At 41.2% G+C, this 17,423-nt stretch overlaps 1 protein-coding gene across 1 annotated transcript in view; it reads right to left on the bottom strand.

The window, feature by feature from the left end:
- Nucleotides 1-17,423, bottom strand: part of LOC126278818 (neural-cadherin-like) — a 157,233-nt gene that overhangs the window by 18,242 nt on the left and 121,568 nt on the right. Inside the window, exon 19 of the mRNA XM_049979092.1 lies at nt 3,569-3,769. Coding sequence (XP_049835049.1) covers nt 3,569-3,769 — 201 coding nt within the window. The remainder of the gene's footprint in view (nt 1-3,568; nt 3,770-17,423) is intronic.

Genomic DNA, 17,423 nt, shown 5'->3' on the forward strand with positions numbered 1-17,423 from the left:
TTCTGGTGGAAGAGACCCTTATGTTCTTTCTCAGTTCTTATAGAACATCTCCAATTGGGGACAAGAGCCCTGCTGAATTCTTACATGGCCAACAGCCATGGGTGATGTTCCATCTCCTACTGTTGAACAGGTGTCCTGCATCAGCACAAATTTCATCATGGTTTGCACCCGGAGATCCAGTCTGGGCCCGAACGTTCAGATAACACTTGAGTTGGATTACCAGCAGCATCCACAGCTGGTGAGGATGCCATGAGTTCATCTTGAGGACCGACGAGCACCTTATGACATTGCACTACAATCAGCTGCACCACTAGGTGAGTGCTGACATCTCCCCGCACCACCTTTGCTACCTCTGGACACTGTGGCTCCCCAGCTCATGGCACCTGCTTGCTCTGCTGTATGGGAAAGAAGATGGGTGCATCTGCACTTGTGTCACTCGCCCCCCCCCCCCTCCCCCCACTTGCTGTTCCGCATGTGCTGGTAGCTGTCCGTGCCAAGGACGAACACTTCAGGCACTATGGATGTGAAATGCTTCAGGCACTACAGATGTGCCAACCATCAGGTAATCATGGAGGAGCTGACACTGTGTTGCTCTTCCCTCCAAGGAAGGAGCAATGAAGCAACTTGCACATTACTATATATTTCCACTGCCCCTACTGATGCACCTGTTACACATTTGAGTATCAAGCCATATGGCTGCTGCAGGCCACCCCACCAGAGGACGCTGACCATTGATGGCACCTCTATCACCTGTAGCCAAAAGCCACCAACCCCTGGAGAACAAATGATCTTTATATTGCTGTGCACCAATTCCGGCTGGCAGTCTTGTGCATTTCACTAAACTGTATTGTTCCACTTATATTCTTATATTTATGCTGTAGTGCTGTAACCTAATAAATATTTTTGGTTTCTCACAACCATGTCTCTTATTGTACTTGGAGATAGGATTGGTGGAGGACGTTTAAAAAGTTCAAATAAGGGAAGCTCAAGTTGTATTGTTATGAAATAGGGGAGGCAGTGGCATAAGTATGATAAGTGAGTTAGGGTTGCAATCATTAAAGGAAAGACATTTTTGCCATGGTGAGATCTTTTAAGGAAATTTCAGTCAATAACTTTGTCCTTGAAGTAGTTGTGCCACGAATTTTGCTGCAATTATTCTAAACTTCAGTTCTCCTGATAGAAAACATTCACATGAACACAATTTGTTCCCAAAGTGTTGCATAGGTCTGAATCAGATTTCTCACTTTGTTAGTATTTTCTGGTGTAATGTCAACTGATGGCCAACTGAAGCCGTTATCATCACACTGTGTGGTTTCAGTTGCCTGAGACTGGAGTCATGTGTGTGAATTGCATTTGTGTGTGTGTGTGTGTGTGTGTGTGTGTGGGGGGGGGGGGGGGGGGTGGGTGTCTATGTCTATTATTGATGAAGGCCTTAATGGCTGAAAGCTTTATTTATTTGTGACAGTCTTTCTGTTGCGCCTATGTGTGACTCAGCATCTCCACTATATAGTGAATAGCAACTTTCCTTTTCATAATATTGTTACATCCCAACTGATGTTCTAACCAATTATCAGTATAGTCATATAAATAATAAGCTGAGAGTACTACATATGCAACTATTCAGTAAAAGTGTGTTAATGACAACTTTTTAAACATTAATGAATTGCTTGCAAATTTTGTGTGTTATGTTTTGCCTGAATAATCATGAATAGTTCATTGCAATGTAACCATAATTACTATAACAATTCCTTCACTTTCATTTATACAGGGTGTTACAAAAAGGTACGGCCAAACTTTCAGGAAACATTCCTCACACACAAATGAAGAAAAGATGTTATGTGGACATGTGTCCGGAAACGCTTAATTTCCATGTTAGAGCTCATTTTAGTTTCGTCAGTATGTACAGTACTTCCTCGATTCACAGCCAGTTGGCCCAATTGAAGGAAGGTAATGTTGACTTCGGTGCTCATGTTGACATGCGACTCATTGCTCTACAGTACTAGCATCAAGCACATCAGTACATAGCATCAACAGGTTAATGTTCATCACGAACGTGGTTTGCAGTCAGTGCAATGTTTACAAATGCAGAGTTGGCAGATGCCTATTTGATGTATGGATTAGCACAGGGCAATAGCCGTGGCGCGGTATGTTTGTATCGAGACAGATTTCCAGAACGAAGGTGTCCGGACAGGAAGACGTTCAAAGCAATTGATCGGCGTCTTAGGGAGCATGGAACATTCCAGCTTATGACTCACGACTGGGGAAAACCTAGAACGATGTGGACACCTGCAATGTATGAGGCAATTCTTTGTGCAGTTGACGATAACCCTAATGTCAGTGTCAGAGACATTGCTGCTGTACAAGGTAAAGTTGACCACATCACTGTATGGAGAGTGCTACGGGAGAACCAGTTGTTTCCGTACCATGTACAGCATGTGCAGGCACTATCAGCAGCTGATTAGCCTCCATTGGTACACTTCTGCAAATGGTTCATCCAACAATGTGTCAATCCTCATTTCAGTGCAAAAGTTCTGTTGCTGTGTGTTTCCATACCACGATTAATGTGATTTGAAGATAAGTAATAAAATGAGCTCTAACATGGAAAGAAAGTGTTTCAGGACACATGTGCATATAACATATTTTCTTTCTTTGTGTGTGAGGAATGTTTCCTGAAAGTTTGGCCGTACCTTTTTGCAACACCCTGTATATCATGATTCAAACTATGCATCATGGTGAATCGGCAAATGCTTACTTGGCTGACAGTGTGAGAAGTGGCAATGTAAACCAACAATCTAAGGCAGTGTGTATTAATAATCATGTCATGACAATGGTTTTTAAAAAAAAGGAAATGTAGGGCTTTAGTTTATGACATATGTTTACCTCCAAATTCTGAAGAACAGTCATATCTGCAGTGTTTGAAAGACAAAAGTATTTCTGTATTCATTCTTGTCTGACTGCTGCTTGTAATCTATCCATGCTCAGTTTTGGTACACAATGAGGCTAACACGGAAAAAATATTTCTCCTGTGATGTATGGGATCTTTCCCATAGTGTTAAAGACATTTTAATTTGATGCTGAGCGGCTGCTTCATCCTTCTGTTGGGTAGGAATCAAGTAGCAAAGGATAGCCAACTCACTGCTTAAGCATTTTGTTTACTTAGTGCCCTGTTGCTTTCAATGCATGTTTGTATAAAGACACAATTTTACGAGCTCTCTCTCTCTCTCTCTCTCTCTCTCTCTCTCTCTCTCTCTCTCTCTCTCTCTCTCTCTGTGTGTGTGTGGGGGGGGGGGGGGGGGGGTGGATAGATGCTTGGGTTGGTGAATGTAGTAAATGATTTTCTCTTTATTATCAGTTTTATCCCTCTTAAATACACTTGACTCATAAGGATCCAGATGTAGTGTGCTGTAAATGCAAACCACTTGTCATCATTGTCTAAATGTATTGCCATCTCAACAAGGACGTGTTTTGATACAATTATAAGTTTTAAATGATTAATGTAGAAAACTGATATAAAATTATTTTCTTATTTACTGTATAAGTTAGTATATGTGGCAGTGCTTTTACTTACGTTGTAGTTCAATGCAAGTAGTTTTATCTTTTCTTTCAATAGTGCCATGTAAGGATTTTATATCAAGTGCAGCAGTATTTTCTACGCTGTCTAGTTTATCACAGCAGCTTTCTCCATTTTTATGAGCATCATAATTTTCTGGCTTTGTTTTACCAAGACTTCTGGTCCTACGGCTCCACACAAGGAAGCCTACAGCTAAGGCTGAAATAAATCAAAGTGATAGTAGTAGTAACCAATGATGCACTAATAATAGCAGAACATGACAGCTAAATTTAGCACTGCCTGTATTGTTTAGAACAAAATAATTCAAATTATTTTATCCACTAAATCCCTTCAGACTGAGGGATGTCATTTGCACACACACACACACACACACACACACACACACACACACACACACACACACACACACACACACACACACACACGTTGCATAGAATGTCCTTAGGGATTTATGAAATAGTGAAAATGAAGGAATAACTTTTATTTTATGAGGCAGACAACTTTGAATTTGTATAGCACTATTTGCAGTGGAGGTTCTAAAGACTGATGTACTTACTGACTCGACATGAAGTTTGTGTTTTTGCCTGGCATTGTGTTCATGTACTTTAAAGTTTTTATTTGTCTTTTTCAAATTCTCTGTCACATATTTATATGTGTCTAGAATAAAAATACAGGGAGTGGGAGGACCGAAATATTTAGAAAGAGGGTCCTTGCAGGAATCTATTTGTCATGTATGGTTGCATGGTGCATTGCTCTTATAGCACTTTTTTGGGTCAAGAAGATGACTGAGCTAACAGTTGTGGTAACCCAGGATATAATCCCACAGTGTCTCCCAAAGAGGAATCAATGGCGGCAGTAGCATGAAAATCTCAAAGACTATGGAAAAAATGCATTAAAATTATAAAATATATTTCAACAATATATAAGTAATCTTCTAAAATATTCCCAAGAATACCACCTACTGCGGAGAAAAAAAAGGATGACCTGTTCCAAGTGAGGAATCTCTGGGTAAGGATTTTCGGGAAAGGAACACTTAGGCAAATTTTCTACGAGTCTTGTAGAGAAGCTGGGGATTCTGGAAAGAACAGAGGGATGGTTAATTTGTTGGAATTAGTAGCATGTACTGAAGTGAAATGAAGAGAGATCAGAGCTTACTAGTGAGTGATTACAGAACAATAACAGCAGTATTGGTGAATGCTGTAGCATGTGCTGATATAATTATGTGAAGGAAGGCATACTACAGGACAAATTACTAAGGGGAAACAATGACAAAATTATTTTTCTTCTGGTACTGAGCAGAGGCCATTGTCAACTACCAGTGCACAAATTTACATGCCTATATCAAAAGCTGACAATGAGGAAGTATAGAGAATAAGTGAGGACAGCCCTCTCATTGTCGCAGCCTAACAGTGAGACCTCAATTTTATAGTTTCATTTTACTCGCACCATGGATGAAATGTTCTTTCTAGCACCCAGCTGTAACCTGTTTTTGCCCAAAGCTAGCTGACATACTCATACCTGTAGTCTACGGGTAGTGTCTTTATTTCATAATCAAAATGTCTTTGGTCCCGGGTTCAGATCCCGCGGCTCCTGAAATTTTGATTAATAATCAGCATTGGTGGCTGAAGACTTCTGGCATAAGAAGTCACCCTCATTCTGCCAATGGCCTTGTCAAAGAGGGCAGAGGAGCAGACAGAGGTTCAGGGCACTCTCTTGTCCCAGGCGTGGGAAACTGCCCTTAAAGGTGGAAGAATCAGCAATGATCAACGGCATGAGGATGCAGAAGGCAATGGAAACCACTGTATTAAAGACACAAAAGGTGTATCCACAGGACATGTGGCCTAAAATTTAAGTATCACAATGATCTCTCCATTGGAAAAAGATTGAATAATTAAAGAAATAATAATGTTCTATCACTTGGGGCATGGAATGTTAGGAGCTTGAACATTATAGGGAAACTAGAAAATCTGGAAAGGGAAATGCAAAGGCTCAATCTAGATATAGCAGGGGTCAGTGAAGTGAAGTGACGTGGAAAGAAGACAAGGTTTCTTGTCAGATGAGTATAGGGTAATATCAACAGCAGCAGAAAATGGTATAACGGGAGTAGGCTTCATTATGAATAGGAAGGTAGGGCAGAGAGTATGTTACTGTGAGCAGTTCAGTGACAGTGTTGTTCTTACCAGAATCAACAGCAAACCAATACTGACAACGATAGTTCAGGTATACATGCCAATGTCGCAAGCTGAACATGAAGATATAGAGAAAGTGTATGAGGATATTGAAAGAGTAATACAGTATACAGAGGGGGATGAAAATCTAATAGTCATGGGAGACTGGAATGCAGATGTAGGGAAAGGAGTAGAAGACAAGGTTACAGAAGAATGTGGGCTTTGAACAAGGAATGGGAGAGGAGAAAGACTAACTGAGTTCTGTAACAAGTTTCAACTAATAAAAGTGAATAATCTGTTCAAGAATCACAAGGGGAGGAGGCTACTTGGAAAAGGCTGGGTGATATGGGAAGATTTCAATTAGATTACATCATGGTCAGACAGAGATTCCGAAATCAGACACTAGATTGTAAGGCATACCCAGGAGCAGATATAGACTCAGATCAAAATATAGTAGTGATGAAGAGTAGGCTGAAGTTTAAGACATTAGTCAGGAAGAATCAATACACAAAGAAGTGGGATACGGAGGTTCTAAGGAATGGCAACATCTACATCTACACCTACATGGATACTCTGCAAATTGCATTTAAGTGCCTGGCAGAGGGTTCATCGAACCACCTTCACAATTCTTTATTATTCCAATCTTGTATAGCGCGCGGAAAAAACAAACACCTATATCTTTCCATAAGAGCTCTGATTTCCCTTATTTTATCATGGTGATCATTTCTTCCTATGTAGGTCAGTGTCAACAAAATATTTTCACATTCAGAGTAGAAAGTTGGTGATTGGAATTTTGTGAGAAGATTCTGTCGCAACAAAAAACAGCTTTCTTTTAGTAATGTTCAGCCTAAATCCTGTATCAGTTCTGTGACACTATCTCCCACATTTTGCAATAGTACAAAATGTGCTGCCCTTCTTTGAACTTTTTCAATGTACTCCGTCAGTCCTATCTGGTAAGGATCCCACAATGCGCAGCAGTATTCTAAAAGATAACAGACAAGCGTAATGTAGGCAGTCTCCTTAGTAGATCTGTTAGATTTTCTAAGTGTCCTGCCAATAAAACCCAGTCTTTTGTTAGCCTTCCCCACAACATTTTCTGTGTGTTCCTTCCAATTTGAATTGTTCATATCTGTAATACGTAGGTATTTAGTTGAATTTACGGCTTTTAGATTAGACTGATATATAATGTAACTGACGTTTAATGAATTCCTTTTAGCATTCATGTGGATGACCTCACACTTTGTGTTACTTAGGGTCAACTGTCAATTTTCACACCATTCAGATATCTTTTCTAAATCATTTTGCAATTTGTTTTGATATTCTCATGTCTTTATCAGTCGATAAACAACAGCAGCATCTGCAAACAACCTAAGATGGCTGCTCAGATTGTCTCCCATATCGTTTATATAGATAAGGAACAGCAAAGGGTCTATAACACTACCTTGGGGAATGCCAGAAATCGCTTCTGTTTTACTCGATGACTTTTGTGACTGTGACCTCTCTGACAGGAAATTACAAATCCAGTCACATAACTGAGACAATATTCCATAAGCATGCAATTTCACTAAAAGCCGCTAGTGTGGTACAGTGTTGAAGATGCGGCTGAAGTTCTCTAAGACTACAGATACAGCAATAAGGAATAGCTCAGTAGGCAGTGCAGTTGAAGAGGAATGGACATCTCTAAAAAGAGCCATCATGGAAGTTGGGAAAGAAAACATAAGTATAAAGAGGGTAACTGTCAAGAAACCACGGGTAACAGAAGAAACACAACTGATCAATGAAAGGAGGAAGTACAAAAATGTTCTGAAAAACTCAGGAATACAGAAATACAAGTCGCTGAGGAATGAAATAAATAGGAAATGCAGGGAAGCTAAGAAGAAATGGCTGCAGGAAAAATGTGAAGACATCAAAAAAGAAATGATTATCAGAAGGACAGACTCAGCATACAGGAAAGCCAAAACAAACTTGGATGACATTAACAACAAGGGTAATAACATTAAGAGTGCAATGGTAATTCCACTGTTAAATGCAGAGGAGAGAGTGGATAGGTGGAAAGAACATCTTGAAAGCCTCTATGAGGGGGAAGATTTGTCTGATGTGATAGAAGAAGAAATGGGAATCGATTTAGAATCAGAATTTAAAAGAGCTTTGGAGGACTTAAGCTCAAATAAGGCAGAAGGGATAGATAAAATTTCATCAGAATTTCTAAAATCATTGGGTGAATTGGGAACAAAATGATTATTCATGTTGGTGTGTAGAATGTATGGGTCTGGTGACTTACTTTTGGAAAAACATCAGCCACACAATTCTGAAGATGGCAAGAGCTGACAAGAATAATTTACAGAAGAATGAAAAAGAAAATTGAAGATATGCTTGCTGACAGTCAGTTTGGCTTTAGGAAAAGCAAAGGCATGAGAGAGGCAATTCTGATGTTGCAGTTAATAATGGAAGCAAGATTGAAGAAAAATCAAGACATGTTCATAGGAGTTGTCCACCTGGAAAAAGTGTTTGACAATGTAAAGTGGCACAATATGTTCAAAATTCTGAGAAAAATAGGGGTAAGCTATAGGGAGAGATGGGTAGTATACAATATGTAAAAGAGCCAAGAAGGACTAGAAAAAGTGTGAATGACCAAGAATAAAGTGCTTGAATTAAAAATGGTGTAAGACAGGGATGTAGCCTTTCGACCTCGGGTTCAATCTGTACATCGAAGAAGCAGTGATGCAAATAAAAGAAAGGTTCAGGAGTGGAATTAAAATTCAAGGTGAAAGGATATCAAAGATATGATTTGCTGATGACATTGGTATCATGAGTGAAAGTGATAAAGAATCACATGATCTGCTGAATGGAATGAACAGTCTCTCGAGTACAGAGTATGGATTGAGAGTAAATCAGAGAAAGATGGAGGTAATCAGAAATAATAGAAATGAGAACAGCGAGAAATGTAACATCAGGATTGATAGTCACAAAGTAGGTGAAGGTAAGAAATTCTGCTACCTAGGTAGTAAAATAAACAATGATGGACAGATCAAGGAGGACATCAAAAGCAGACTAGCACTGGAAAAAAGGACATTCCTGGCCAAGAGAAGTCTACTAATATCCAACATAGGCCTTAATTTGAGGAATAAATTTCTGAGAATGTACGACTGGAGTACAGCATTGTATGGTAGTGAAACATGGACTGTGGGAAAACCGGAACAGAAGAGAATCGAAGCATTTGAGATGTGGTGCTACAGATGAATGTTGAAAAGTAGGTGGGCTATAAGGTAAGGAATGAGAAGGTTCTGTGCTGAATCAGAGAGGAATGGAATATGTGGAAAACACTGATAAGGAGAAGGGGCAGGATGATAGGACATCTGTTAAGACATGAGGAAATAACTTCCATGGTACTGGAGGGAGCTGTAGAGGGCAAAAACTGTAGAGGAAAACAGAAATCGGAATACATCCAGCAAATAACTGAGGATGTAGGTTTCTAGTGCTACTCTGAGATGAGGAGGTTAGCACAGGAGAGGAATTCATGGCGGGCTCCATCAAACTAGTCAGAAGACTGATGACCAAAAAGGAAGAAAGAAAGTTTATGCACTTTCTCTGTGACCACAAATTACAAGGTCACATTTGCTTTTCATTGTAAATGTCCCTGTTTTTCCTCTTCTACCTGTTACAATTTTCCACCCTCTTGCCCCCCCCCCCCCCTCTTCAAATATGTAACTGCCCTAGTTCAAATTTTAAGCTCTGAAGCCATCCGTTTCAGTACCTGTTTTACAATATCCAATTTTCTACCCAACCAGAGTTACATGAATGATACCAAAATTTGCAAGCTATCAACACACTTATGGCTCACAAACATAAGAGAATCAAAATTTATTTCCCATGAAAGTATAATGATTACAAGATACAAGTTATTATGAGATTCAAATTCATTTTTTTGTCACATTTCCCATCATCTGAAATTTTCACCCCCGGGAGTTTATGTTCTTAAGTGACTGCTACTGTTCCTACCACCCCCCTCCCCCCCCCCCCCCCCCCCCCAAACTGCTGTGCATGTTAAAGCACTGCTTCTGGGATTGGGAGGTGCACTGGCCCCAAAGCAAATCTGTCCAATAGATTAACAATGAGGGTCAGTGTGCTAGCCAGCCTAGAAGGGTTTCCTGTATGACACTAGATGAATACAGGGCTCTTACCTAAGTCCCACCTCACTTACACGATTCACAAACATTTAGGTAGGAGCATCAACATTGTAGGAAAATACAGAACTTACCGTAAAGAAGACATGTCAAGTTGCAGACTGGAACAATTAAAAGACATTCACGCATAGCTTTTGGCCAGAGCTTTCATCAGTAACTCTCTCTCTCTCTCTCTCTCTCTCTCTCTCTCTCTCTCTCTCTCTCTCTCTCTCTGAGTGTCTTTTAATTGTGCCTGTCTGCAACTTGATGTGTCTTCTTTACAGTAAGTAGCAATCTGTCTTTACCTACATTGTTGGTATTCAGAAACATTTAGGAAACTTTTGCTCACTTTTACTTAGATAAACACTACATGTAGAAAGTTGGGGGGGGGGGGGGGGGGGGGGGTTACACACAACATATTCACTCCTGGGAAGAGGGGGGGGGGGGGGGAAGTGGGTGGCAACAGGAAAGGCATCCAGCCACTCCTTAAACTAACCATGCCATATCTGATTACAACCATGCTGACCCTGCACCAAACTGGGACAAAGGTACAAGAAAAAGAAGTAACTGCTATTGTTCCCATCCCTTCTACGTATAACAGTGCTATATCTTCATTTATTCCATCAATTACCATGTATTTCATTATACTGCATTTACATTCAGAACTAATTTTTATATTCTTGTATTAATTTTCTGACCATACAGTCTACATCCTCTTAATCTACGGCTACAGTCAATGGGTCATCTACACATTGCAATGAGTATACCATAATTTATTTGCACCCCATTCTTTAAAGACTATATTGCCCCTTTTTCCAATCCTATTTCCAGATGAGTGTAGTAATATGTATGATTATTTATTAGTCCAGTATACGCAGTCAGTGAGTTTTCAAATATGCTATTAACAGTTTTTAAAAATAGTTTCCCCCAGAATTATGAGTAATATATACAGTGTGCATAACACATATTATTTTAGAAATCCTTTTTAAACTCTCTATTATTTCTATTATTCCCCATGCATCTGTACTGCTTTTCCCTCCAATAAAAGAATATAATTTTCGACATGATTGTTCCCAAGTTTTGTCCTTTGCTTCTATAACATTTGTTCCTGATTTTGGCTTGTGTGTTAAGCTCTATCCTGTTCTAAACTTTTCTAGTATTTAGGTATTTTAAAATATTGTTTTCTTACTTTAAAATTTTACCTCCTTTTTAATTTCCTCAACCCAATAACACAATGAATGGTTTGCATGTTTTTCACTTCTAATGTTTCTTTGGTTGATTCGTGTAATTTATTTTTGATATAATGTTACTGACTTTCTGTAGTACCAATGTAGTTTCCATTGATTTTGTATCTGGTTTCTTACTGAATAAAAACTTACATTCTCAAGAGTATTTAAATTTTGTTTAGAGATTGCCAGTTCTTGTTGTAGATTATCTGTGTCACAAAACTAGTTTTCTTGAATCGCCATCACTCTGAATGGAACAGAAATTTGAATTTAACAAGAAAGGTAGCACTAAGTGTTACTGCTTTATATGGCCTTAAATTCTTTCTCATCTCTTACCTGTTTAACTCTAATAAAACCCATTATTTATTTTTAATGCAGTTTATATTTATGCCATGTGTATTTATATGTTCCTTTAAATTAATAAAGGCCTTCCAGATTTTTCAGTGAATTTTACTCACAAATATAAAGAGTTTATTACTATTATTACTCGCACTGTTTTCTCCAAACAGTCCCATCATTTCATGTCCCCTATCACTTCCTGCCGGCCGCAGTGGCCAAGCAGCTCTAGGCTCTTCAATCTGGAACCGTGCAACTGATACGGTCGCAAATTCTAATCCTGCCTCGGGCATGGATGTGTGTGATGTCCTTCGGTTAGTTATGTTTAAGTAGTGCTAAGTTCTAGGGGACTGATGCCATCTGATGTTAAGTCCCATAGCGCTCAGAGCCATTTGAACCACTTTTCACTTCCTGTTGTACAGTTAAAATTTCCTACAATGAAAATCTCTCTTGTTTTCCGATATTGTTGCATTTATTAAGGAATCCATATTTTTTAATATAATGGTTACTCTTCAGTGATACCAAATGCTCAAAAAATTGTATATATTAAGCTAAATTTAATTTTCATCAGTAGCGTTCTGTTTCTGACCATTCTTTGGAATTTATGTTTCATCAGTTTCAATATTCCATGGTAAGTACTTTGATTTTTTTATGCTACACTATAAAAATGTGTACTCGCTTCCTTGATTTCAATAAAATGTCCCTTTTTCTTTGTTTCCAGGAGAAGAATAATAACCAGTTTCCTGTATACAATTCTTTAATCACTTTTGTTTTATTTTGCCAATGTGGTATTTTGCATACACAAATTATGATAATTCATTTCCATAGACTTTTCCTGTCTCCTATTATACAGCCATTCTTCTGTTACCTCGAAGCCTTTTAACTAAAGATTTTTTCAATGAATAAGGAGTTGTCCTCTTGTGTCATTCTCAACATGGAGGACCAGGTACTTTTTGTTCAAGATTTTCCTCATTTGTTGTGGTTTTAGTCTAAAGACTGGTTTGATGCAGCTCTCCACACTATTCCATCTGTGCATGCCTCTTCATCTCTGGATAATTACTGCACCCTACATTCCATATGAACCTGCTTAGCCTACTGTATGTTGAACAAATATATTTCAAGGAAGGCACAATACATGAAAGTCATAGCTTAAGTAAACAGAGTAAGACGTGTGTACACTTTAACAGTCAAATCATAACTGAGTCCAAGTCTAGCAGCCGCTGGCTGGCTGGCCACTTAGGTGGTGCTGCTGCTGCATGGCTGGCAGACAGCGCTGCATGTAGAGGACGCACGTAACTGCGTGGCGGCACTTTGAAAGATCGGCGAGCCACAACACTTTTCCCCCCTTTGAAGTTTTTGCACAGGTCTTGATGGAGGTGGCCTGTAGATTGCTAACATCCATAGGTATTGTTTGACTGGCCGTAAAGTCTCAAGGAGGAGGCTTCCCGTACGGATGTAAGAGTCCCCGATGATAACGGGTCAAGATGACAGGAGACGTGGGGGTCGAATCTGCTGGGGCCCCATGCACCAATCTGCCCGTTGCAGCAAGTCCGGTTGTTATACATGTAACAGGAGACACGAGTGACGTGTCAGCATCCGTAGGAGAAGGAGGTGAGTAGAGTTGCTCCGACAGATGATGGTTATCTGGTTCCTGCATGGGCACGTCTCCTGGTGGTGCCAGTTCTTGTGCTGGCACCAATATGATGGTGAGAGGACTGTGTTGTGAGTAATGAGAGATTCCAGTATCCCAAGTGTCAGGTACAGCCGAAGGTGGTGTAGCAGCATCTGGAACAGGCGTTGCCAGCACACGAGGCCGAAGCTGGTCCGAATGATGCACTGCAACACCTGTGTCCGTCTGCATTTCATACAGGCGTTGGCCACAGTGTCGTAAGATGTGACCGGGACTCCATTTTGGCCGTCTGCCATATCCCCGTACCCATACAAGGTCGTAGGCGGTGAACTGGCCAAGTGAAGGCACCCGCAGCTGTGAGGTGGAAGGCCGCAGAAGATGAAGTAGCGTGCCGGGCTGTCGGCCAAGTAAGAGCTCAGCTGGGCTGTGGTCGCCCATGGGGGTGAAACAGTAAGAAGTCCGACATTGGAGAATCGCATCATCATCAGCAGCAGAAGAAGTCAGGAGTTTCCTCATCTGAGCCTTAAATGTACAGACCAGTCGTTCAGCCTCATCATTTGACTGTGGGTGGAATGGAGGAATCATGACATGCATGATGCCGTGATGAGCACAAAAATCTGCAAAATCGGAAGAGGCAAATTGTGGACAATTATCAGTAACAAGAATAGAGGGAAGGCCTTCCAAAGAGAAAATGCGAGCTAGAGCATTGGTGGTTGCCGCGGTGGGAGCCGACGTGCGACAGACAATGAAAGGAAAGTTAGAGTAGGCGTCAATAACGAGAAGCCAATAAGTACCTACAAAAGGTCCCGCAAACTCAGCATGAATACACTCCCAGGGCTTCTCAGGCGAAGGCCGTGGTGACAAAGATGACTTCGGGGCGGCGGCCTGTGACGCACAAGGGCCGCAGGCAGTGAACATGTGTGCGATTTCAAGGTCAATGCAGGGCCAGCACATATGATGGTGCGCCAGAGATTGTGTGTGAGAGACACCCCAGTGCCCTTGGTGAAGGAGGCACAAGACCAAAGCACGCAAAGACGCAGGTACCACAACACGCGGCGAAGAATTTTCGGTGGAAAGGAGGATAACACCATCCCTAGCCGTGAGGCGGTAATGCAAAGCGTACTAGTTCCGCAATGGATCAGAAGTCTTAGCAGATGGACGATCCGGCAAACCCTTCTGAATACAGCATAAAACCCGGGAGAGGGTAGGGTCAGAAGCCGTAGCAGCTGCCAGCCAGTCCCCGGTGATGGGTCACCCGTCCACAATCCGGTGCTCGGCAACATCCAGGTGGAAACACGAAAGTTCGTCCCTATCGAATGCCAGATCAGGACCCATGGGAATGCTAGACAGTGCATCAGCATTCGCATGTTGAGCCGTTGGCCAGAAATGGATCTCATAATTGAAACGAGACAAGTAAAGAGCCCAACGCTGGAGGCAGTGTGCAGCCTTGTCGGGAAGTGACGTTGATGGATGAAACAAGGAAACAAGTGGTTTGTGATCCATGACAAGATGAAATTTCGTCCATAGAGAAAAACACCAAACTTATGAAGAGCATAAATAATTGCGAAAGCTTCTTTTCAATTTGAGAATACTTTTGTTGGGCATTCGTGAGCGTTTTGGAGGCATAAGCAATGGGTTGTTCAGAACTGTCAGAAAAATGGTGTGCAAGGACTGCACCAACCCCATATTGAGAGGTGTCCATGGCAAGAACAAGATCTTGGCGAGGTTGATAAGTAGCCAGGCACGGGGCCTGTTTCAGCATAGTCTTCAATTTCTGGAAAGCCGCATCGCATGATGCAGACCAGTGAAAAGGCACGTTTATATGCAACAGGCGATGCAACGGCTGAGCCACCAAAGCAGCAGACCGTAAAAACTTGTGATAGTATGCTATTTTCCCCAAGAAGGCCTGCAGTTCCTTAACAGATTTAGGGCGAGGATGGGCATCGATCACAGCGACAATTTGATGAAGCAGACGAATACCATCCCGAGAGAGTTGAAACCCCAAGTACGTGATAGATGCCTGAAAAAATTTTGATTTCTGAAGATTACACTTAAGACCGGCAGTCTGTAAGACATGAAAAAGTGTGCGGAGATTTTGAAGATGTTCGTCAGTAGTGGAGCCAGTGACAACAATGTCGTCGTGCAATACTTTAAACATAGTTGCACAACAGCAATAGTTTCATGTAATAAAATAATAAACAGCCGACTAGTTGCAATGGATTAAGAAATTCTTTACCTAGGTTTTGACAAATATAAATTTGTCTTCTTCAGAAGGTAGCAATTTTACATTAGTAAGGACTAATGTACCATCGCCGTTTTTACAATTGTTGGCATAGATCCATGCGTCAACAATAAAATATAGCCCTAGAATTAGGGTTTGTCATGTAAATATAAAATAGCTCGTGGATCTTGCAGTGCTCACCTAGGTAAAGAGTTTCTTTATCCATTGCAACTGATCAGCTGTATATAATTTTATAATGTCATCCTGGTAATTTATACACCCAGGGACAGTGAGCAATAATTGTTCCAAGAATTGCTGAAAGAGAGCAGGGGTGCTGGCAACCCAGAATGGCAATCGTTGGTATTGATAGAGGCCGAAAGGCGTGTTACAGACCAGAAACTGCCAAGAAGCAGCGTCGAGAGGAAGTTGATGATAAGCTTTTGACAGGTTAAGTTCGGAAAAATACTGGCCTCCAGCAAGTTTAATGAACAATTCTTCAGGTTGAGGCATAGGGTAAGTGTCGATAAGGCATTGAGCATTGACAGAGGCTTTGAAATCGCCACAGAGATGAATATCACCATTCGGCTTAGCAACGACAATGACAGGAGAGGACAACTCACTGGAAGTGACAGAAGACCCCTGAAGCAGTGAGATGATCCAGCTCCTGTTTGACCTGAACACAAAAGGCCACAGGAATGGGCCGAGCCTGAAAAAACTTAGGCCGAGCAGTGGGTTTGAGCATGATATGAACTTCAAAGTCATTTGCACGGCCTAACCCAGGACAAAAAAAAAGGGACAAAAAGGTCGTTGGCAAGGAATTGAATTGAGCATAAGGAATAGCATCAGAGACGATATTGACAGAGTCATCTATGGAAAAACCCAAAAACGCGAAAGGCATCGAAACCAAAAAGATTCTCCGCATTACTATGGCCGACCACAAATATGGGAACAGTGCAAACGACAGATTTGTAAGATACCTCAGCATTAAAATTGTCCCAAGAGAGAAATCTTCTGTTTATTGTAAGTCCGTAATTGCTTAGTGACAGGTGACAGGATTGGAGAACCCAACTAACAATATGTCTGAGAATTGAAGATAGTGGCAGCAGAACCAGTATCCACCTGCATGCGAACATCTCGACCAAGTATTTGAACAGTGAGGAATAACTTCCCTGAAAGGGAAGAAGTACAATTGACAGACAACACAGAATCAGAATCAGTGTCATGTTCATGAACATCATGTATGAGGTCGGATTTGCAAACGGATGTCACATTTTTCATTTGTGACACACAGCGCAACTTTGTGGACAATCTTCTCGTGAATGTTTCGTAAAACACTGAGGACATGAAGGAAGTTGCCGTGGGTTTTGCTGCAGTTTCTTAGAGGTTTGTTTATGGTAAGGCAGAGGCTGCGCTTGGGAGAGTACTGTGGCCACATCGGCCGATGGGGATATGCCACACGCTCTGTCAACATCCCACAGAGTTTGTATTTCCCAGACATCACCCCATGCCTCTATTTGCACTCCAGTAGTGCGAGGAATTTCAAAAGACTGAGCGATGCATAGGACTTAATCTAGAGTTGGATTTGCCAACTGAAGGGCACGTTGCCTAACTTCTGTGTCGAGTGCCGATCAGATAATAGCATCCCGTACCATGGAATCAGCGCAGGATTCTTTGTGAACTTTAGTAACAAATTGACACTTTCTACTGAGGCTGTGAAGTTCAGCAGCCCAAGTGCAATAGGATTGATTCGGTTGTTTTTGACAACGATAAAAGGCAACACAAGAGGCTACCACATGCGTTTGCTTTTGAAAATAGATAGACTGAAGTGAGCACATTTCACCAAAGGACAAAGACGCAGGGTCTTTCAAAGGAGCCAATTGCGACAAGAACCGATACATTTGAGGTGAAATCCATAAAAGGAACAGAGACTTACATGTTTGTTCGCCTGCGACACATGAAATGCCACGAAGTGCTGTCGAAGACGTTTTTTGTAATCAGACCAGTCTTCTGCCGCCTCACCGTAAGGAGGAAAAGGAGGTAGAGACAACGACGAGAGATGTCCTGCATTTGATGCTGCGATGAAATTACAAATCGCATTTGTGAGAAGC

Source organism: Schistocerca gregaria, chromosome 6 (genome assembly GCF_023897955.1).
Source record: "Schistocerca gregaria isolate iqSchGreg1 chromosome 6, iqSchGreg1.2, whole genome shotgun sequence".
Classification (NCBI taxonomy): domain Eukaryota; kingdom Metazoa; phylum Arthropoda; class Insecta; order Orthoptera; family Acrididae; genus Schistocerca; species Schistocerca gregaria.